Genomic DNA, 20639 nt, shown 5'->3' on the forward strand with positions numbered 1-20639 from the left:
TATTCCATACAGTTCATTCATGCAGTTCTTTGATTTCTCTTTATGGCATTTGGTACTGTAAAATCCCCAGATAATCCCTGTTTCCTTCATCCAACTGTATCTTGGTTATTCTCCCTCTCAGCTCCTCTCTATCCCCCTTTCCCATAGCTACTTGTCAGTAGATTCTGGAACAGAAGGAACTCAGCTCAGTGATTTGGTACATAGTTGTTGAAGAACCGTTATCATTGGCTGTTTGCAATCCTTCTTGTTTTAGTATTAGTTTGTGAGCAACTCTTGAGTCTAAGCCTGGGGTCACTTATCTCTGTTAGTCCCCAAGATGGAGTGGAGGTATGGTGGCATCTGCTTTTACTCACAGTACCCAGGAGGCTGAGGTACAAGGACTGACACGTGTTCAAGGCCTGGGTTACATATAGACTGTTTCACAGAAGGTAAACGTGTGGAGACCTCCTCTAGGGCGACCTGGAGCATGACAAAAACTTGGCTCAAATTTGCTTCTTGAAACAGTGAGAACAGACACGGAAAAGGAGGGGTGGAGGTGACCAAGAGAGGGTCTGGGAAAGCCTGCCGGAAGGAAGCAAGGAAGACCAACTGCACAAAGAGACCATATTAACTACTATCCAGACACCCCCTCCCGCCCCAGCTCCTCACGTGACGCAGGGGCAGAGGTCAAGCAGCCTAAACCTCAGACTCTCGCGCGAGGAGCTGGGGCTCCCGTCACCAGTTAGCGGACGGCCCCGCCCCCTCGCCCCGCCCCCTTCCGTCCTCACTCTCCCCCCCCCCCTCTCCGGAGCCCCGCCCCCCGCCGCCGGCGCGTGACGCGACGGGCGCCGTGCGTGGCGACGCAGGGACGGCCCCGCGGCGCGGCGTCGGAGGCGGAAGTGGCGCGGCCGTCGCTCTGGGGCTCTCACTGCCGGCTCCGGGCGCCGTGAGGAGCCTCCCGCCCGCCAGCCCGCCAGTCCGCCAGCCCGCCAGCCCGCCAGCCGCCGCGTCTCCTGCCCTCGCTGCCCCTCCATGTGCCCAGGCGCCGCCGCTCCGCCTCGGGCCGCCGCTCACCCCGGGGTCTATGGAAGTGATGGAAGGACCCCTCAACCTTGTGAGTGGTCGCGGGCTGACGGGGGAACGCGGGCGGAGGGACAACCCGGATCGTCAAGGGGGAACCGCGAGCTGGACCTCGACCCCCGGTTACCCAGGCCGCTCCCTCGGGGGCCCGTCGCTTCTGCCCTGCTGGGACCGCGTCCCGGCGCCACGTAGCCGCCTGCAGGCCGCGGGCAAAGTCGGGGTGTCCGGGCCGTACCTCCCTCACCCCCCCCCCCCCCCATCTCCAGACTGCCCTCCCAGCTGCGGCAACCGAGGCCCCTTGGAAACAGCTGGATAGGAGCCACAGTCCCCTCCCCGCAGCCCAGTCTCATTGCTTTAGGTCTCTTGAAAGTACCAGAGATGTTCGCTTTCTCGGAAAAAGCACAGGGACCACCCCGGTCCTTATTTGTTTTAGGCAAAAGGCAAAAAAAAAAAAAAAAGACCTCTCCCAGACAACCCCCCCCCCCAACCCCTAAACCGCTCGCAGAGTTTTGTTTTTTTTTTCCTTTCCAGAGTGGTCACCGGGTGTCTTTGGGTTTCCTGGGAAAGGTTCACGTAATTGAGATGCAGACGTGTGATCTCTTAGCGTTGCAGACTAGAACTTTGAAGTCCCAAGTTTGTAGGTGGTTTTTGACGTGGTGGTGGTGGTGGGGTTGCGAACAAGACCGCGGAGGATTGATTTCTCCCTTTGGAACTCGGCCCTGCTGGCTTGGAAGAGCCTGGTTCTTCGTGCTGTGCAGAAAAGCCAGAGCCTGTGGTTTGAGAGTATAGATTTCTGGAGCCAGAAATCTGCTTGGATTTGAACTCTGGCTTAGTCACCTAATAGCTTCAGGACCTTGAGCAAACATTTTCACCTCGTTTTCTTTTTCAGGTTTCTTGTGAGGATTAAAGACGTACACAGATACTAGGCACGTAGAACTGTGCTTTCTAGATAGAACGTTGGAGGATTTAGCCACTCTTATAATGAGACCATAAAGCCCTTGACATTTCACTTTATTGAGATTTGGACTTGAGCTTGACCGCCTGAGAGTGATCACCTTGCTGGAGCCAGGTTAGCAGCTCCGAGGAGCCCATCCCAGAGTTACTAAGTTAGGCCCTGCATCCATCTCTAAGTTCTTTACACTTAAGGACGATTGGACTAAATTGGTGAGTTTTTGAAAGCCAGGGGAACATCTTGCACCTCTTGTTTTTAAGAGAACTCCCATGGTCAGTGCAGTTTGCGGGGTGAAGCGTGGATGGCTCGAGACTGAAACTCCACAGGAAGATTATTAGTCGGAGCCAGCTGTTTACAACGTGCTTCAAAGTTCAAGTGTCCTTGCAGAGCCATCCCTGGTTCAGTTCCAGGTAGCTTCACTTTATTTGGCAGCAGGGTGTAGCATGACCCTAGCTAACTACTCAGCTAGTGTGTTGTGACTTATGAGAGAACTGAAACTGGGTTTCAGTGGGAGGTGGAGCACCAAGTGCTCAGTCTAGGAAAAATTAGGTAAATGATGGCAGCAGAGCTTTTATTTATCTACTGTTCACTTGAGCCGTGCTAGCTTCCAGCTCACTCAGTTGCCTAGGCTGGTCTCAAGCACTGGATCATCCTCCTTTGTAAATGCTGGTCTTCCAGGCCCATGCCTCCATGCCCTGGTGAGTTGTTTTTTTTTTTTTGTTTGTTTGTTTGTTTGTTTTTGTTAAATAGGTAAATTAGGCTAGCGCAATTTCATTATCCAGTCTTAAGATTTATGTGTCAAACTTCAGAAATGTGGCAGCTTGAATTTTTAAGCCATTTGAGATTTTGAAGAGTTCTGACATCCAGCCTAGCTGTGTTTGCTGGACGTTTACTTGCATGAAGAGTGTTGAAAAGTAGCAATGGTAAGCCTCTGTTAGAGAGTGTATGTGTGTGTTTCACATGTGTGGAAATCAGGACAACTTGGAGTGTCAGTTCTCCACAGTGTGGGTTTGGGGATTGAACTCAGGTAACCAAGTTGGTGTCGAGTGTCTTTATCCCCTGAGCCCTGGACTTAAAGTTTTGAAGATAGTCTCTCTCTCTCTCTCTCTCTCTCTCTCTCTCTCTCTGATATCAACATTACAGGTAGCTCTGAATTTTGTGACTTAATGAGTGTCTTTGTAAATTCTAGTAAACTATACAAGTTTATCATTGGTGTGTACTACAGATTCATAATATAAGGACTTCACTACTATTCATGGGTTTAGAGCCCTATGTCCTCAGAGCATCCTTGGAATTTAGTAAGAATTGTTTGAGAGATTTATTGATGAACACGCCTGAATTGAGGGAAATTAAATAATCCCTTAGGTCAGTGACTTAAGTACATTTTGCATTCCAATTCATTATGACCTGCTTCTAGCAATACTTCCATGTTAGTGTACTTGTCATTTTCATGGGTCTATATTGAGCTATATGTCACCACTGCCTCTGCTATGGAGTTTCATTGTTAGGGTCATAGCAGGGCTAATTTCTTCACAATGAATTTTCAGGACATGGAAGAGACTAGTTTGAATTAGTACTACATTTTAGGATGTAGCTGTTACAGATGTGCTAGCTCTCTAATTTTCAGAGTTGGTCAAGAGAAATTTTATTTCCTTTGCTTTCAATTCTGGATATATTTGTTCTATCAAGTTTTCTCCTGTGTGTTATTTGCTTATTTGAGGTAGGGTCGTAAGACCAGGCCACAGTGTGTAGTTCGGGCTAGCTTCCAACCTGTGATCCTCCTGCCTCAGTTTCCTCAGCGCTGTGATGACAAGCCTGTACCACCACACACAGCTTGTTCATTTTTAATATGGAAAGATTGTAACTTATAAAATCACTTTGTGTGTGCTAGGTATTTTTTTCCATGCATTCAATTTTGGCATTCAGCTGGTAGCAAATGGTCGTCAGAACTTCTGTGAGATAATTTCTAGTGCTGCCAACTTGGGTAGTGATGTCAGATCTCAGTGTGCATGACTGTTGTTCCTGCTTTGCGTGCTGTGGCTGCTGCAGGCTGTGCCCACATGACTGCACACCCGCACGTGTTTTGTTGTTGTCTTGCTTTTTATGTGTTCATCCTTCAGTCACACCTGCTTTCTCTCTGTTCAGGCTTAAGAGTGCTGGGAGTATCTGTTGGAAACCTGAGCTTCCTTCTGGAGTACTTAGTTCTTACTTTGCCTGAAGTGGTTAATGCTTTCAGGCATCTCATACAAGGAAAAGATTCCTATCATGGGCTAAGGAATGGCCACCTTTTATGTAGCTGAAGTCTTTGTAACTGTCTTATGCCAGGCATGTTAGAATTAAAATCTTTAAAGAAAAAAAGAGGCTATTTTAATCCCGTTTATGTTACCCCAAAAATAACTTAAGGAAAATAAATCCTGTGCCATAGGTAGGGTTGTACTTTGGGTGGGGGTGGGGATTGGTGGTAATGGAGTGCTAATTTATAGCCAACAATTAGTAAATGGTAGGGCTTCATTATTTCTCTTGTTTATCTTGCCTTAGTAGCTAGATGAGCTATTCTGCCGATGTTATAGATTATGACATTGAAATGCAGAATAAGTTGAGATAGTGGGGTTTGAAAGCTAGAATCTAAAATAAATCATTGAGCTTTGTGTTAGGGCATTATTTGCTCATCTGCTTTACCTGTGATCTGCACTGAGAAGTCCTTACAGATTGATAAGTCAGTTTTGTGTGTAATACTGCCAAGCTTGCTATATTATGGAATATATTTTGGGTTTCTGCAGAAACATGGGCCTCTCACATTTCACACTAAATAAAGCCAAACTATAACTTTTCGTTGTATATGAGGTGCTGTAATACTTACTGTTGGATGGTTTAAAGTGTGTGTGTGTGTGTGTGTGTGTGTGTGTGTGTGTGAGAGAGAGAGAGAGAGAGAGAGAGAGAGAGGGTTTTGCCTTCATGTATGTTTGTACACCACATATGTGCCTGGTGCCTTTGGGCCAAAAGAGGTCATTAGGTCCCCAGGAAGTGGAGTTTCAGACCTTAGTGAGCCACCATGTGGGTGCTGGAAATCAAACTTAGGTCCACTGGAAGAGTAGCCTGTGCTCTTACTGCTTAGCTGTCTCTCTAGCCTCTGGATTTTTTAATACTATCGGAATTCACCAAATTGATTTCATAACCTGTTATGAGAATCCTATACTCGATTCTCACTGTCTACACAGCAGGTAATGACAGTTTTGGAAAAACAAGAATAAGCTCAATAGAAACTGACGGAGGAAGAAGCCGATAGACAAAGTAGCACAAGAGGAAAGTTGGTCTTCAGAGTTGAAATGAGGTCCTCAAGTTCACCGGAGCACTTACCTCCGGTTTAATTGTTCTGCTGATTAGACAGTTGACTCGTGCACGTGTTTGGAGATACTGCTTGATACCTGTCTAGTGACTGGGACAGGGCCATAAGGATACCATTTCTCCTTTGCTCCCAGTTGAAGACCATACCTGTCAGGAATACAGTAGCTATCCTCTGCCTTCTTTCTAATATTTGGAATGGTGTTTTCTTTTCCTCTTAATATAGCACTTCCTCCAGGTTAGAAATTAGTAAATTGGAAGATACAGAAGATACTCTAATTTATAACCTTGGAGGTTTTTTGTTTTGTTTTGAGACAAGATTGCTCTGTGTCCTGGAACTTGCTGTGTAGACCAGGCTGGCCTCCAACTGACAGAGCTCTGCCCCTGAGTGTGCTGGCACTACAGGCAAGCACCACCGTGCTGAGAAAGGTAGCCCTGAACTTGCATTTTTAAAGCAGCCTGAAGAATCAAAAAATCCTTGAGAGTAAATTCATTCACTTAGTAACCAATTGTAGTTTCTAGGATTTTTGTTGGTTTTAGATAATGGAAGCTCACTTCTATTAGCTTAAGTCCAAAGAGATACTACCCAAAGAAAGGGGCGGGAAGAGCAGTGTACAATGTCCAAGAGCCTGTGGAGTCTGGAACTCAAGAGTAGGATTCCTTTGATAGGCTTTGGACTGTTCCACTTTCCTCAGGCCTGTGTTTCTGCCTGGCCACTCTCAGAATGTCATGTAGTTAAAACCATTTCAAGTTTTATTGCTGTACTTGCTTTCTGAACCCAGGTTTGAAAATTCAGGGTTTGGGATTCTTTTTAAAGTGTCCAGAAAGCCAGACAATATAAGAATAGCCCCTGCCATAGGAATCACAGTTGCTGAGGAAAAGCAGTGTACAGCAAGAGGTAGACTGTGTTTTGATTTTCTAGTTTTTACTTTGAATTTCTAAAGAAACATACTCATGGATTGATTTTAATGGCTGTCATCGTATCAATAACAGTATTTAAACAGATCAGTTTTTAAGTGGGAATCCTAAAGAATCCTTAAAAAAATAACAATAACTATCAAAATAGGTTTCTATAGTATTGTCTACCTTTTTATTACCATTTGTCTAGAGACAGCGTCTCATGTAGCTCAGGCTGGTCTCAAACTCATTATGTAGCTAGGGATGACTTTGAATTCCTCATCCTTCACCACTTCCCAAGGACTAGGATTATAGGTGTGTACCACCATGCCTGGCAAACATGGAGCTGAGACAGTGTCTTAAGTTGCAGGCTGGCCTCTAACTTGTGATCCTGCTTCAGCTTCCTTAGGGTTGGGATTAGAGGTGTGAGCCATCATCTGTGATGTCTTGGATTGCACTTTATCCTTGCTCCTTGCTTCTGATCTTTCCTTCCTTCCTTCCTTCCTTCCTTCCTTCCTTCCTTCCTCCCTCCCTCCCTCCCTCCCTCCCTCTCTCCCTCCCTTCCTCCCTCCTCTTCTCTTTTCTTCTCTTCTCCTCCTCCTTTTCTTTTTTTTCTTTCATTCTTTCTTTTCTTTTCTTTTTTTTTTTTTTTTTTTTTGAGACAGAGTTTCTCTGTAGACCCCTGACTGTCCTGGAACTCATTCTGTAGACCAGGCTGACCTCCAACTCAGAGATCCTCCTGCCTCTGCCTCCCAAGTGCTGGGATTAAAAGTGTGCACCATCATGCCTGTCTTGTCCTTGATTCTTTCTTAAGATGTGTCCATGAGCCTCAGTCACAGCCTCACCTCAGTAGATTTGCAAACCCTATTGCAAAACTTCAGGCTGAAAACTTGCATTTTAACCAGATGCCCAAATGGTTTGAATTCTCTTTACAACTCCTAAACAGTGACCTGGTTCAAATTTATTACTGAGTAAGTGAACAACTTTGCTGGGTTAGAGTGAGAGTCAGAACTTGATCCTAGAGCACCATGACTTTTGGTAGGGTTGGATCTGCTGTACTGTCCTTGTTATGAGGTGCTGTGGGGTTTCACATAAGTTTTCTTTTGTGAAAGAAAAGCTGTGGGCTTTTTAATTTTTTTAGAGCTCAAAAAAGGTGAAGGCACCTGCATGTGATAGCCTCATTCACTCTTCTGTTTCTCCTTCCTACCTAAGACCTTGTTGATTGAATACCGCTGTTGATTGCAGATCATCTGCCAGCTTTCATTGTTTGTACAGTCTTCTCAAAAGATGTGCCCTTTCATCTGGGAGCAGTGCACATTTGTACTCCTAGCGTGTAGGAGGAGGTAGAGGCGAGAGAACCAGGATTTCAAGGCCAGACATAGGATCCGATCTCTAAAATCTGCTCCATCCCACTCCAGATGTTTTACCTGGATACTAGAAAATATTTAGATGCTCAGAACATACTTTTTGCTCAATCCAAGCCTCCATGGTTAAAATTAACTTATTATTTTAAGCCTCTATTCATAAATTGAGATTATGGGGAAAGTTTGCATAATTGCTATTTGAAGAATAAAAGCTCTCTGGAACATGGGAAGGGATGATCTTGCCTTTAAAAACAGTTTGTTTCTTCTTTACAAACATAGAAGTAGGGGAATGCAAGCAGAAGTGCCAGTTTCTGTTTCTGTCTTCACCTTTGCTTTGTTTTGAGTATCACTCAACAAACAAGCCCAGTGTGTATCTATAATGTCAGTTGCAAAAGTGATTTCTATGAAGCAGTTATGGTACATTTCATGAAAAGCCTTCAAGATAAGTCATTTTACACCTGACAGAACAGATTAATGTTTTCACTTAAAAAACACTTAAACCCATAGAATTTGTCATTTTAATCATTTTTTGGGCATAGTTCAATAAGGTTAAATATATTTATATTGTTGTGAGATGCCCCTTCCCTTTTAAGACTGAATAGATTCCCTTGAGCAGACATACTCTCCTTGATTTGTCTATTCCTCTGTTGTGAATATTTGCATTGGTCCCTGAAATGAATGATAAACAATGCTGGTTACTGCGTGGAAAGGTCATGGTCACGACAGAACCCGGTATTAGTTTCAGAGCTTTATTAGGAGGAAGAGGGGTGTGTGTGGGTGGGGGGGAGGGGTACAAGAGAACCAAGCCTGGGAAGGAGCACATGCAGAGAGCAGAGAGAGAGAGAGAGAGAGAGAGAGAGAGGGTGGGGTCTACATTCGGCTTTTTAAGCGTTCCCAGTGAACATGCACAGGCCGGCTTACGGAGCTACACCACACATGTGCTGATTGCTTGACCACACAGCGTGCACGTAGTTGCCAGCGCACACTGATGACGTAAGATGCAAGACCCTTTGCTTAACTCCTAAAGTGTGCATGTGCGGACATGCAGCTGGAGTAAGGGCAGAATTCTAACAGTCCCATTTTGGTTAATGTGAATAATGCTGTTGTGAACAAGGGTTACCAGTACTGTGCGCTCGCTCGCTCGCTCTCTCTCGCTCTCTCTCTCTCTCTCTCTCTCTCTCTCTCTCTCTCTCTCTCTGCTATAATTAAGGCTCTGAGACATTTTTGTTCTCCATTGCTATGACAAACACCATGAATGTGGTGGTTTGAATGAGAATGCCCCAATAGACTCAAATATTTGCACAGAAGGGTTAGGAGGTGTGGTCTTCTTGGAGTAGGTGTGGCCTTGTTGGAGGAGGTGTCTCTGGGGATGTCTTTGATATTTCAAAAGCCCACTCCAGGCCCAGTCTCTGCCTGCTGCCTGTGGATCAGGATGTAAAGTTCTCAACTACTGGCCCAACACCATGATTGCTGCTTCCCCACTGTGATAATTATAGACTAACCCTCTAAAACTAAGCAAGTCTCAGATGCTTCCTTTTATAGGAGTTGCCCTGGTCATGGTATCTCACTGCAGCAGTAGAGTAGTAACTAAGACAGTGGCCAAAATCGGTGTAGGGAAGAAGTTTATGACTCAACAGCTTGTAGTCCATCGTCCAGGGAAGTCAGGGCAGGAACTAAAGTCGAGCCCATGGAAGCATGCTCCTTACTTGGTTGTTCCTCATGGCTTGCTCAGCCCTGCTTTCTTAACCCCAGACCAACTGCCCAGGGGTGGCCCTGCCCATTGTGTACTGGGCCCTTCCACATCAGTCATTATTGGCTTGCCTACAGGCCATTCTGATGAGGGCATGATATCAGTTGAGGTTCCTTCTTCGCAGATAACCTAAGCTTGTGTTAAGTTGATTTAAAAACAACCACCACATCCACCATGCACATGCTTGTATGCCTGTTTTTTTGTTTGAGAAAAGGTCCCACTCTGGCATCCCACTCACTTCTCTTCCCTTACTCCTGAGTGCTGTGATCACAGGTGTGCACCTGCCCCACACCTTTCTTTGCTTTGTAAAGAAGCTTTGCTAAGCCATCTGTAGGCTTGTTAAGAGAGGAAAGACCATGCTGGTTAGGAACTTTGTCCCATCGTGTGTGCCTGACTGTTTTCCCTCCCCCCTTCTATTGCTTTCTTTTCCTTTCTATCTAAATAGTATAATCTTAATATAAGTTACTGGCCTTGTTAAGGAAGAGAAGGAAACAGGTCGACAAAGCTATGTATTCAAGCTCTTTTGTTGTTGCAGTTTGTGATCTATTTATTATGTATACAGTGTTCTGTCTGCATGTATGCTGGCAGGCCAGAGAGGGCGCCAGATCTCATTATAGATGGTGGTGAGCCACCATGTGGCTGCTGGAAATTGAACCTGGGGCCTCTGGAAGAACAGCCAGAGCTCTTAACCACTGAGCTATCTCTCCAGCCCATAGTTTGTGATCTAACAGCCTCATAAGTGCTAGCCAGGTGCTGTGTCCATATATATATATATATCCATCTTTGGAGGATTCATTCATTCATTCATTCACTCACTAACTTATTAATTAATTTATTTATTTATTGCCATTTTGGGAACTGAACTGAAAGCCTTGCAATGTTAGACAGATGTTTTACCACTGACTACACCTTCTAGCCTTTGGTCTTTTTTTTTTGTTTTTGTTTTTTCGAGACAGGGTTTCTCTGTGTAGCTTTGCGCCTTTCCTGGAACTCGCTTTGGAGACCAGGCTTGGCCTCAAACTCACAAAGATCTGCCTGCCTCTGCCTCCCGAGTGCTGGGATTAAAGGCGTGCGCCACCACCGCCTGGCGCCTTTGGTCTTTTATGACATAGTCTTGCTGCATTGATCAGGCTAACGTGAGCTAGCTAGGAGATGACTTTGCTCCTCCTGAGAGCCAGCATTACAGGTGTGTGGCTCTATGGCTGGAGGCTTTGGGAAACTTTAAGTATCCATGTAAGGACAGCATTGTTTAATCCATATACCTCAACAGTAGGATATCTAAGCCCTTTGATTTTTAGATCCTCTTAAGTTTGCCTCTTTTTTTGATGAATTGTACATGAAGAAATATTAATATTAAATATTAATATCAGAATCCTTCAACTGCATATTTTTAAAAATTTTAAGGCAAGTAGTTTTTTAGTGTGTAAAGGGAAGAATGAACAGCTATAAGAGAAGTTTGAATTTTTCATGATATGTTTCCTGGTTAAAGTCTTTAGACTATACAGACTATTGAAAGTACAAAATGTTTCTTTGAAATAGCTAGTTAAATATCAAGAAAGTGCATGTTTTGAGTACTACCCGGGATTGTAACTCTTTTCGTTACTCTGGGCAGTGGAAGAATAGAGGTCATTTAGCAGTTAGAACCGATAACTGAAAGAGGGTTATGGGTAGAGAGGAGTTGCCAGTTCCTATCAGATGATAGGGTTCTAGGCTTGGCTCCTTGCATAGCATAGTTTGTTTGTTTTTCAAGACAGGGTTTCTCTGTGTAACAACCCTAGTCCTGGAACTCACTCTGTAGACCAGGCTGGCCTTGAACTCACAGAGATCCACCTGCCTCTGCTTCCCCAGTGCTGGGGTTAAAAGTATTTACCACCACCACCTGGCTAAAAGATTGTTTTTTCAAAGTCTTGTTTTATAATTTGGAGTAACACCGAATGTTTGTCTTCTAGGCTCACCAACAGAGCCGACGAGCAGACCGTTTGTTAGCTGCTGGGAAATACGAAGAGGCGATTTCTTGTCACAAAAAGGCTACAGGTATTTTTCTTAAGAAATACTAGATAGAGCTGTTGGCAGACTGAGGCCAGGAGTATTGCCATGATTTGGAGGCCAGCTTAGACTGCCAAGTGAAATCCTATCACAAAACAAAAGGAACAAGAATACTTCGTTATTGGTAATTGTCATTTAGCTCTGACGTGTGTGTGTGTGTGTGTGTGTGTGTGTGTGTGTGTGTGTGTGTGTGTGTGTGTGTGTACAGTATACACGTATACTGTATCTACTACTGCTAAATGTCATTTAGTTATTGGGTTTCTGGGGCTGGAGATGGAGCTTAGTGTAAGCATTCACTTAGCATTCGTTGGTTTCTTATCAGAGACCCATATAGAGACCCAAATTTCTGAGTTAGCTTCTTCATAATAGAACTGAGGGCCCTGTTTTCCAGAGCTTGTGTCTCATCGACAATGGGTGGATTGGTCATGTCTGTTCTAGAACAAGGTCTGCTAGGAAGCACTTTTCCTTCCCTTCAGACGAGAGCAGAGTTCTTTCCTGCGGGGAAAAGAATGTTATTTTACTGTTGAAATACAAAGTCACAGTGGGCTCTGCTTTAGGTAAATCTTTGGTATGTTGTGCCTGTAAGTAATTGTTGAGAGAGAATATGTTTTGATTCTAGACCTTGCTTAGCTAGCTCTTGATATCCTAGTACTCATATAGCCTAGGTTACTTCCCAGACTTGAGCACTCCTCCTGCCTCAGCCTCCTGAAGTGCTTGGATCAAAGGTATGTGCCAGTCACACCCAGCTGAAAACAATTTAAATTAGTTGTGTTAGTGAGTGGTTCACTCCTATAATCCTCACACTTTGGTGAGAGGTGGGAACTTCACGCAATTGACCCCAGCTACGACTCTACAGCCAGTCTCTTTCCTAAAACCACCACCAACAAAGAATTAGCTTTACCATTGTAGTGTGCCCATGTGTCTGCTTTATAGGTTTTGAGTACATAACTGGGCATCTCAGAAATATTTTGAGTATTTTTATGTTTGGTGTAGTTTTCTACAACATGAAACTAGTGGTCTTAAATCTCTCCTCAACCATATTATTAACCAGATGGTTGATTTGTAGTAACTCCCGTGATAGACCATGTTTAAGAAAACCATGATATGGATGAGAACCCTGGTTTATTAACCTTAGTGAATGTATGTCATAGGTTAAAGTGGAGTGAATCATCGCATGTTGTACACTAAGTGCAAGATATTCTGAAGAACATGAAAGAGAGGGAAAAAATCATCCCTAAGGTCTTTTGTCTTTGAAGACTTGAACAACTATGTGAGACTAGGCAGTGTAGCTCAGTGGTAGAGAACTTGCAAAGAAGTAGGTTGGGGGTGGTTCTTACTATTTACTTAACATCTGCTTTTACTATTAGCCTTGCATTATAATTGCCAGTATTGTTAAGATTTTTCTGAACACAATAGGACTCATAGACATGAACTCACAGAGACTGACAGCATGCATACAACCTCTACAGATTCAAACCAGAAAATCCCAGCACTGAGAAAGGGAAGTGAACAAGTCCCACTCTAACCAAGAAGCTAATTGCAGTTGATACCTGCTGGGGAAGGGAAAATGGATTTTCTCTAGTGCAGTGCCATGGGAATATCAACCACACGCCAGGGAAGGCCCCATGCCCAGGAGCAGCTGGCCAGCATAAAACAGACCTCATGCTTTTGGGAGTGTGGGGTTGAGCATTTTAATTTTGTTTTGATATTTTTTGTCTTACTGGTTTTTGTTTTTTTCTTTGAGAGAGTGAAAACATGAAGTTGGGTGGGTAGGGAGGTGGAAAGGATCTGGGAGGAGTTGGGAAGGGAAAGAAAATATCGAAATATATGAAAAAAAATTAAGTAAAATTTTTTTGAGATAGTCCTTTCATAGATTTCAGTATTAGATTATCAAAGTGAGGAAACCAAGTTTTCATCTTTTCCATTTTAAAATAATACTTGCTTTATATTTATGTGGACATGGATGCCTGCTTGTTTATGTGTGCTACATTTGTGCAGGTGCTCTTGGAGGTGAGAGGACATTGGATCCCCTGGAATTGGAGTAACAACACTATGTGGGTGCTGGGAACCAAATCTGGGTCCTTTTAAAAAACAGTAGTGCTCTTAACGGCCCAGCCATTCCTCCTTCCCCTTTTTCTTTAAAATAACTTTTTTCTTTTTCTTCTTGTCCCAGCTCTAAGACTTTGTTGTGGGAAATCTCTAAAGTGGTAGTGTGGTCCTTGCTGAATTTTTTGCACTTTTGAATTATCCATAGGTATATATGTAAGTTTCAGGGCTCTGCCAAGGTCAGCATTTCCAGTTGTTTTAAACTTGATTTTGTGAAAGCTATTCTAACTGTTAAGTTGGTGGTTTAAAGCAAAATGTAGTTCAGAGTAGACAAGCGTAATAGACAATATGAGGGATGTCAAAAGAAAACGCCATAGTGTATCCAAGTAATAGCAGAGCACTGGATAGAAAGTCACAACAGGTTTGCAAACAGATGAACAAAAGGGAAAGAAATAGAATGCAGTTGGACAGACGTATAACAAGAGTAAAGGGCCAGGGAAAGTCAAAGAGAAGTGTATAAGCCTGGCCAGTATGGCTGGAGCAAAGATGATAGTTCATCTTTTTTCCTGGAGAAAAAACCTCTAATTTGAATCTCAAGGTTGCTAGAACCTAGCAGACAGGAAATTGTAAGTCGTGAAATTAAAAAAATCTCTAAAGTATTTGGATTAAGACCAGATAGCAGTGTTGTAATATCTGCAAAGGGAAATTAGTGTAAAGATCAGAGGTTCCAAAAAGTTTACAGTGAGTGAGAGCTTGATCCATTATTAGTAATACTTGTTATTTTATTCTGATTATTCCAGAAAGACTATAAAATACCTTACAGAGGAACATATAGCAGAATGCAGAAGCTAAAAACAAGTAGATGAGGAAAGCCATGAAAAGCTAAAACGGGAAAGGACTGTAAGTGTAATTTATAAATGAATTTTGAGTTCCTGAGTATTGTAGACCTTGCTCTTGGTTTTGTATTAGTCAGGGTTACATTTTTGTCTGAACCCTCCTGAGCCTGGACATTATTCTCTGCATTCTGGTCAGCATTCTGGTTGCTGTGTTCTCACCAAAACTGCCCACTAAGCTCTGCATACAGCCTTTGAAGCTGCCTTCTGTAGCGTCCCTTCCCCACAGCTCCAAACTTTTGTAGATGAGTGCCAGTGACCTCTGCACAGTATCATCAGGCAGAGTCACACGGTGACCCCACTTTTGGGCTCTAGTGTTCTGGGTTAAGTTTCCATCATTGTGACAGAAATATCTGAAAAGAATGAACTTTATTTTATTTGTGTGTGTGCGGGAGGGGTGCACATGTGCTATAGTACATGTTTGGAGATTAGAGGACAACTTGGGGAGTGGGATCCAAGGTTAAACTCAGGTGTCGGTCTTGTGTTACAAGTGCCTTCAGCCACTGTGCCCTCTTGACAGCTCTAGAAAATCAGCTTGGACAAGGAAAGACACGAGCAGGTAATGTGCTTGCCACCCAGCCTGGTGACTTGAGTTTAGTCCCTGGAACCTACCCGGTGGAAGGAGAGAGCCGATTCTCACAAGTTGTCCTCTCACCTCCACACTTGTGCCATGGCATGGCAGTGAAGCCTTTAGCACCAGAGCTTCAGGGACATTCAAGATCTACCATGGACCTGTGAATGCCAGCACTCAGGAAGCTGAGTCAGGAGTTTGGTTGAGTTTGAAGGCAGCCTGGGCTACATCATGAGACTAAATTTTCTTTAAAAAAAAATATTTTTATTTAAAATAAATAAATTTTATTTTTTCATTTTATGGGTGTTTTGCTTGCATATATACATTTGTGTACAGTGTTTATCCCTGGTGCCCGAGGAGGCCAGAAGAGGGCGTTGGATCCCCTGAGATTGTAGTTATAGTTGAAAGCCAGCATGTAGATGCTGGGAATCAAACCGGAATTCTCTGGGTGAACAGCCAGTGCTCCTAACCACTGAGCTATCTCTTCAGCCCCTGAGACCCTACATCCAAATCATGTTAGCTTTCTCTTAGCACAAAGAGAAAATGTGAGCATTGACTATTAAGGTTCAACAGATTAAGTCACCCAGAATTTGATCAAGGTCAAAGAGAAGTTTGTCTTCGTAAATCATTTTATAATGTCCTCAATAACTTATATATATATATATTGTACAAGTTATTGAGGACAGAATAATATATACCTACAAGTTTTATATATATATATATATATATATATATATATATATATATTTTTTTTTTTTTTTTGGCTTTTCAAGACAGGTTTTCTCTGTGTAGCTTTGCGCCTTTCCTGGAACTCACTCTGTAGCCCGGGTTGGCCTCGAACTCACAGAGATCCACCTGGCTCTGCCTCCCGAGTTAAAGGGTGGATTAAAGGCGTGCGCCACCACTGCCCGGCTTATATTATCATATAAGGGGGTTTTTTGGGTGTTGTTTAGACAGTCTGTGTAGCTTATGCTAGTTTTGAACTTGGGATCCTCCTGTGTCAACCTCTGAAATGCTGGAATTGCCTGTGTGCCACAGTGTCTGGCTTAGGGCTCTTAAGTACCTAATTAGTGGTAGGCTGTTGATATAGTGGTGATATAGCTCAGAAACAATTGATAAAAATAGTTCTCATAGGAGACCATAATGATATAGTACAGATATTCAAATGGACACTCATGAATATCTATTGATATTTTTGTTGAGCATGAGGCCTCAGTAAAACTTAATTTTGCTTCGCTAGAAAAATTTTTTCTAATTAAATCTTAAATTCCTTCATCATGAAATCTGCAAATCTTGTTCTGCTTGCTGGGCCCAGGTTTGTGCTAGGCAAAGCACTCTGCCATGGCCAGGTCCCCTGGCCCCACCAACTTTAGAGGTTTTAAAGCCTCCAATAGTTAAGATGGGCTAGGGAATATTTCTTTACCAGTGACACTCTTTGGGGAGAAGTTAATACTGTTTTCAGATTTGCCTTTTTAGCACAGTTGCTTAGAAGACCAAGTTCTGTATTATGAGCAGTAAACACTTCCATTATTAGCCTATAAATTACAAGACAGTGCTGTTCATATATTAATTAATATGTTGTTGTTTTAACCAGCGTATCTCTCTGAAGCCATGAAGTTGACACAGTCTGAGCAGGTGAGACGTGCTAATCCTATTTGCAGACATGTTTGGGGGCTGAAGAGATGGTTCAGCAGTTCAGAGAACCCAAGTACGGTTCCCAGTCCTTGTGCCAGGCAGTTTACAAACATGGTCAGTGCTGGGATCTGCTGCTCTCTTCTGGCCTTCCTCGGTACTGCATATGTACTACTCCATTATCAAAACAAACAAGCAAAATCTTTGATTTTTCTTTTTCTTTTTTTCTTCTTTTTTTCACTATATAGTCCTTTCTGGCCTGGAGCACACTATGTAGAGCAGGATAGCCTTGAAATCTGAGATCCATCCACCTCTGTCTCCCCAGTGCTGGGATTAAAGATATATTCTACCATGCCCAGCTGAAAAATAAAATCTTTTTTTTTTTTTTTTTTTTGGTTTTTCGAGACAGGGTTTCTCTGAGTAGCTTTGCGCCTTTCCTGGAACTCACTTGGTAGCCCAGGCTGGCCTCGAACTCACAGAGATCCGCCTGGCTCCGCCTCCCGAGTGCTGGGATTAAAGGCGTGCGCCACCACCGCCCGGCAAATCTTTTTTTTTTAATGATAGGTTTTCTTGTGGAGATTTGAATTGTGTAAAAACCTAAAAGTTTTGTACCTTTCTCAAAACACTGAAAAATATGCAGTATTTTAGGAAGGAAATTAAAACTATATGAGCCGCCATTGGCGTTTCAGTCATGCTTTCCTGTTTCTTCTTGTTACTTACAGGCCTCAGATTGCCAGGTGTTTTCTTTACGGCCCATGAGGAGCTTTCCTAATACTCCACTGGCCTTTGACACTGGCTCACAGTGAGGGAGCAGGAATGACCCAGGGGAACCAGATGGACAACACTTTGCTTGTCAGAGGCAATTTAAATCTGAATAATTTGTTTTTTGGATACCTGGACTTTGATACCTGTTTCAAGATGACTTTGTATTACCTTAATGGGTTTGGGTAAGGCCTGTGCCTAAGTCTTAAAAATACCTTCATTCTGGGGCTGTGGTTCCCATCACCCACATGGCAGTTTGGAGTTAACAGAGGAAGCCCAGAATGGTGAATGTATATTATTAACTTGGGCACAACCACAACAGAGACCATAGCTTCAGACCCATGGCAAGTTGGCAAAACCTTTCCCCATATGGGTCCGTCTGACAAAGCCTTCTTCCTCTGTCCAGGATGAAGGTTGGTGTGTGCAAAAACTAGCTGCTGCAGCATTGCCCCCTGCTCTTTCCAGTGTGAGACCGCTCTTCTGCCTCCAGAGAGCAGCCAGCTGCTGCCCTGTGCTGTAAACAAACATGCTGAGGTGCCAGGGTGCAGTGGTAGTAGGCATGGCTCCATCAGTTTTTCTGGACAAGTGTCTGTCTGTCCTTTCTTCATTGGCTTGCCACCCTAGTCAGGGTTCCATGTGGCTCACAGCAGGGGATCAGTTACCTCTTATAACCTCCACATACATCTACTCATGCACATAACACAAAATTCAATAATTCTTGAAAAATCTTTATCCAAAGTGTTCACTTCTTTCCAGTGGCCTAGGGTCAAGCCTAGGTCTTTGTATATGCTAACGAACATTATTCCAGTGCACTACACCCCTAGCTATAAAGATGATCTAATGATGGGTGCCTAAGAGGGTTGGTGACTGAACTAAGGGCATAGTTCCTGTAAGCTGTAGCATGGGCAGGGTAAAAACACTTTGCTCACACTGAACCAAAGCACAGCTGATAGTGTAGACCTTGTGATGGCTGTCACACGGTGTGCAGCAAGCTTTCCAGATACCCTATGGATTGGAAGACCACAGATGAAGGGGATCGTAGGGAAGCATGACACTTGGCGCACAGTCCACTGTGACCACCTGTGGCATGGCTTGTTATCTCTGGGGGTCAGGAAGCAGAACACTGGCTGTGAATCTCAAGGCCCACCGTAGGCAAGCCACTCCATGGACCACACCTCCTAAAGATTCCACAACCACTCAAGCAAGTGTTCAGGCACTTGAGGCTGGGAGCTTTCTAATGTTAAGTTCTGTACACTGACCTTTTCTTCTGCGTCCCAGGCTCACTTATCACTGGAACTGCAACGGGACAGCCACATGAAACAGCTTCTCCTCATCCAGGAGAGGTGGAAGAGAGCAAAGCGGGAGGAGCGCTTGAAAGCGCAGCACAGCACAGACAGGGACGGAGCTCCCCACCTGCAGGCATCTCACAAGCCCTCTGAGGACATGGAGGGCCAGAACCCTCTTCTTTCTCAGACACACATCCCTTCCACAGAGAAGCGCCTCCCTGAGGTTCAGGGGGTCCTTGACAGGGATCCAGACACACTGCTATATTTACTTCAGCAAAAGAATGAGCCAACAGAACCGTGTATTGGAAGCAAAGCCCCAAAAGATGATAAAACAATTATAGAGGAGCAGGCAACCAAAATTGCAGATTTGAAGAGGCATGTGGAATTTCTTGTGGCTGAAAATGAAAGATTAAGGAAAGAAAATAAACAACTAAAGGCTGAGAAGGCCAGACTTCTGAAAGGTCCGACAGAGAAGGAGCTGGACGTTGATGCTGACTTTGTAGAGAAGTCGGAGCTGTGGAGCTTGCCACCACACTCGGAAACTGCCACAGCCTCTTCAACCTGGCAGAAGTTTGCCTCAAACACTGGGAAAGCCAAGGACATTCCAATCCCTAATCTTCCTCCTCTGGATTTCCCATCTCCAGAACTTCCTCTTATGGAGCTCTCTGAGGACATTCTGAAAGGATTCATGAATGATTAAAATGGAAAGCCATTGGAGAGGCTGGTGACACAGATAATCCAGAAAAGAATACAAAGGGAAAGAAAGTCATGCCCCAGGGGATCCCAGAAATGCTCTTTCATCTGGTATACTGTGGGAGAAGAGGCGGTGCCAGGACCTGGGAAAGTCACTGTGAAACATCAATTATCTTATGACTAAAGCTCATGTTTCCGACTGGGCAGACACTGAACTCTTGGATGGAAGTTCGCTTTCTTATGATACAAACCAAATGGCTACCTGGAATAATTTTTCAAACAGTTATTTTTCTTATCTTCAGGGTTAAATGTATAAAAGTATGTCATGTGTAATTAATCTATAATGCCATAAATGATAATGCAAAAGCTAAATATGGTGGCCTGAGAGGCTCACTTGTATTTGGAACATGCTTTCTATCATGCATTGACTGTATGCATTTTATGCACATTTTGTTTGTTGAGATACGGTGTTTAGATACACCCTTCCGGATGGAACTGTATGTGCCACAGTCTGCACTGCTCACAATATAATGATAACCTCAAGACTATCAGGAGAACTATTTAAATTTCCATTTTATGAAGAAAGGAACCAAATTATTAGTTATGCTTTTTAAAAAAATTACCAGTTTACATAATTAATCAGGGTGCATTTTAAGTTCTAACTTTGTGTTATATGATGCATCATTTGTAAATTCTGAGGAACTCTTTGTTCTGAATGATGCATGTGTGAAAGTAATGCTAGTTAGCAGTATTTGATTGTAAGAAATCAATAAAGTAATTGTGTTTCATACCCTTGTTGAATGTGGCTGGTTAACAAGTCACTCAGTGGCTTCTCCCTGTGTTCCTGCCTTTTCTTTCCACAAAGCTCAGCTATGAAGTAAACAGTCCATGCTAGTTTCAGACTTGGGATCCCAGCCTCCTCTTTACAGTGAGCTTTACAGACGGGTGTAGTTCAGTGCAGGGAGTTTGCCTAGCACCAGGGAAAGCTTGGTTTTGAATGAGGTACTTACCGCCACTTCTCCTGCTCTTCCTCCCATCCCTCTGCTTTGCTGTTTTCTTAGACCTCTTTCTGTCTGTTTTGTTGAAGCTCTTGTGCACATTGCACTTGTAGTGCACTTGTGTAGTCTGGTTCTCTGTTGGAGCCTGTGCTCTGAGTCTGTGTGTTAGAGAGGTAATGGGATTTGTTCACCTGACTCTTCTAGCAAAGGAATCCAAACTGTGCCAAAGGACTAACCTCCAGCTGGCAAGCGGAAGTGAAACCTGGGTCTTGTGTTTTGGCTCAAGGAGGACACTTGAGGGCTCCAACACCACATACAGGTAAGTGTCAGAACTGAAGGAAACTGAAG

General features: G+C 43.7%; 1 protein-coding gene across 3 annotated transcripts; it reads left to right on the forward strand.

The window, feature by feature from the left end:
• Positions 1–907: 907 nt before the first annotated feature.
• Nrbf2 (nuclear receptor binding factor 2) lies at positions 908–20081 on the forward strand. 3 transcript variants are annotated; one of them, XM_052744810.1, is made up of 5 exons: positions 1075–1093; positions 11314–11398; positions 14257–14356; positions 16515–16555; positions 18593–20081. In XM_052744810.1, the coding sequence occupies exons 4-5, from the start codon at positions 16532–16534 to the stop codon at positions 19298–19300; spliced, it is 732 nt and encodes a 243-aa protein (XP_052600770.1). In that variant the 5' UTR covers positions 1075–1093; positions 11314–11398; positions 14257–14356; positions 16515–16531; the 3' UTR covers positions 19301–20081. The 3 variants fall into 3 exon arrangements, with proteins under 3 accessions (XP_052600771.1, XP_052600769.1, XP_052600770.1); XM_052744809.1 differs by lacking the exon at positions 14257–14356 and having other exon boundaries at positions 911–1093; XM_052744811.1 differs by lacking the exons at positions 11314–11398; positions 14257–14356 and having other exon boundaries at positions 908–1093.
• The last annotated feature ends 558 nt before the right edge of the window (positions 20082–20639 follow it).

Source organism: Peromyscus californicus, unplaced genomic scaffold (assembly GCF_007827085.1).
Source record: "Peromyscus californicus insignis strain IS unplaced genomic scaffold, ASM782708v3 Scaffold_19__1_contigs__length_69161282, whole genome shotgun sequence".
NCBI lineage: Eukaryota > Metazoa > Chordata > Mammalia > Rodentia > Cricetidae > Peromyscus > Peromyscus californicus.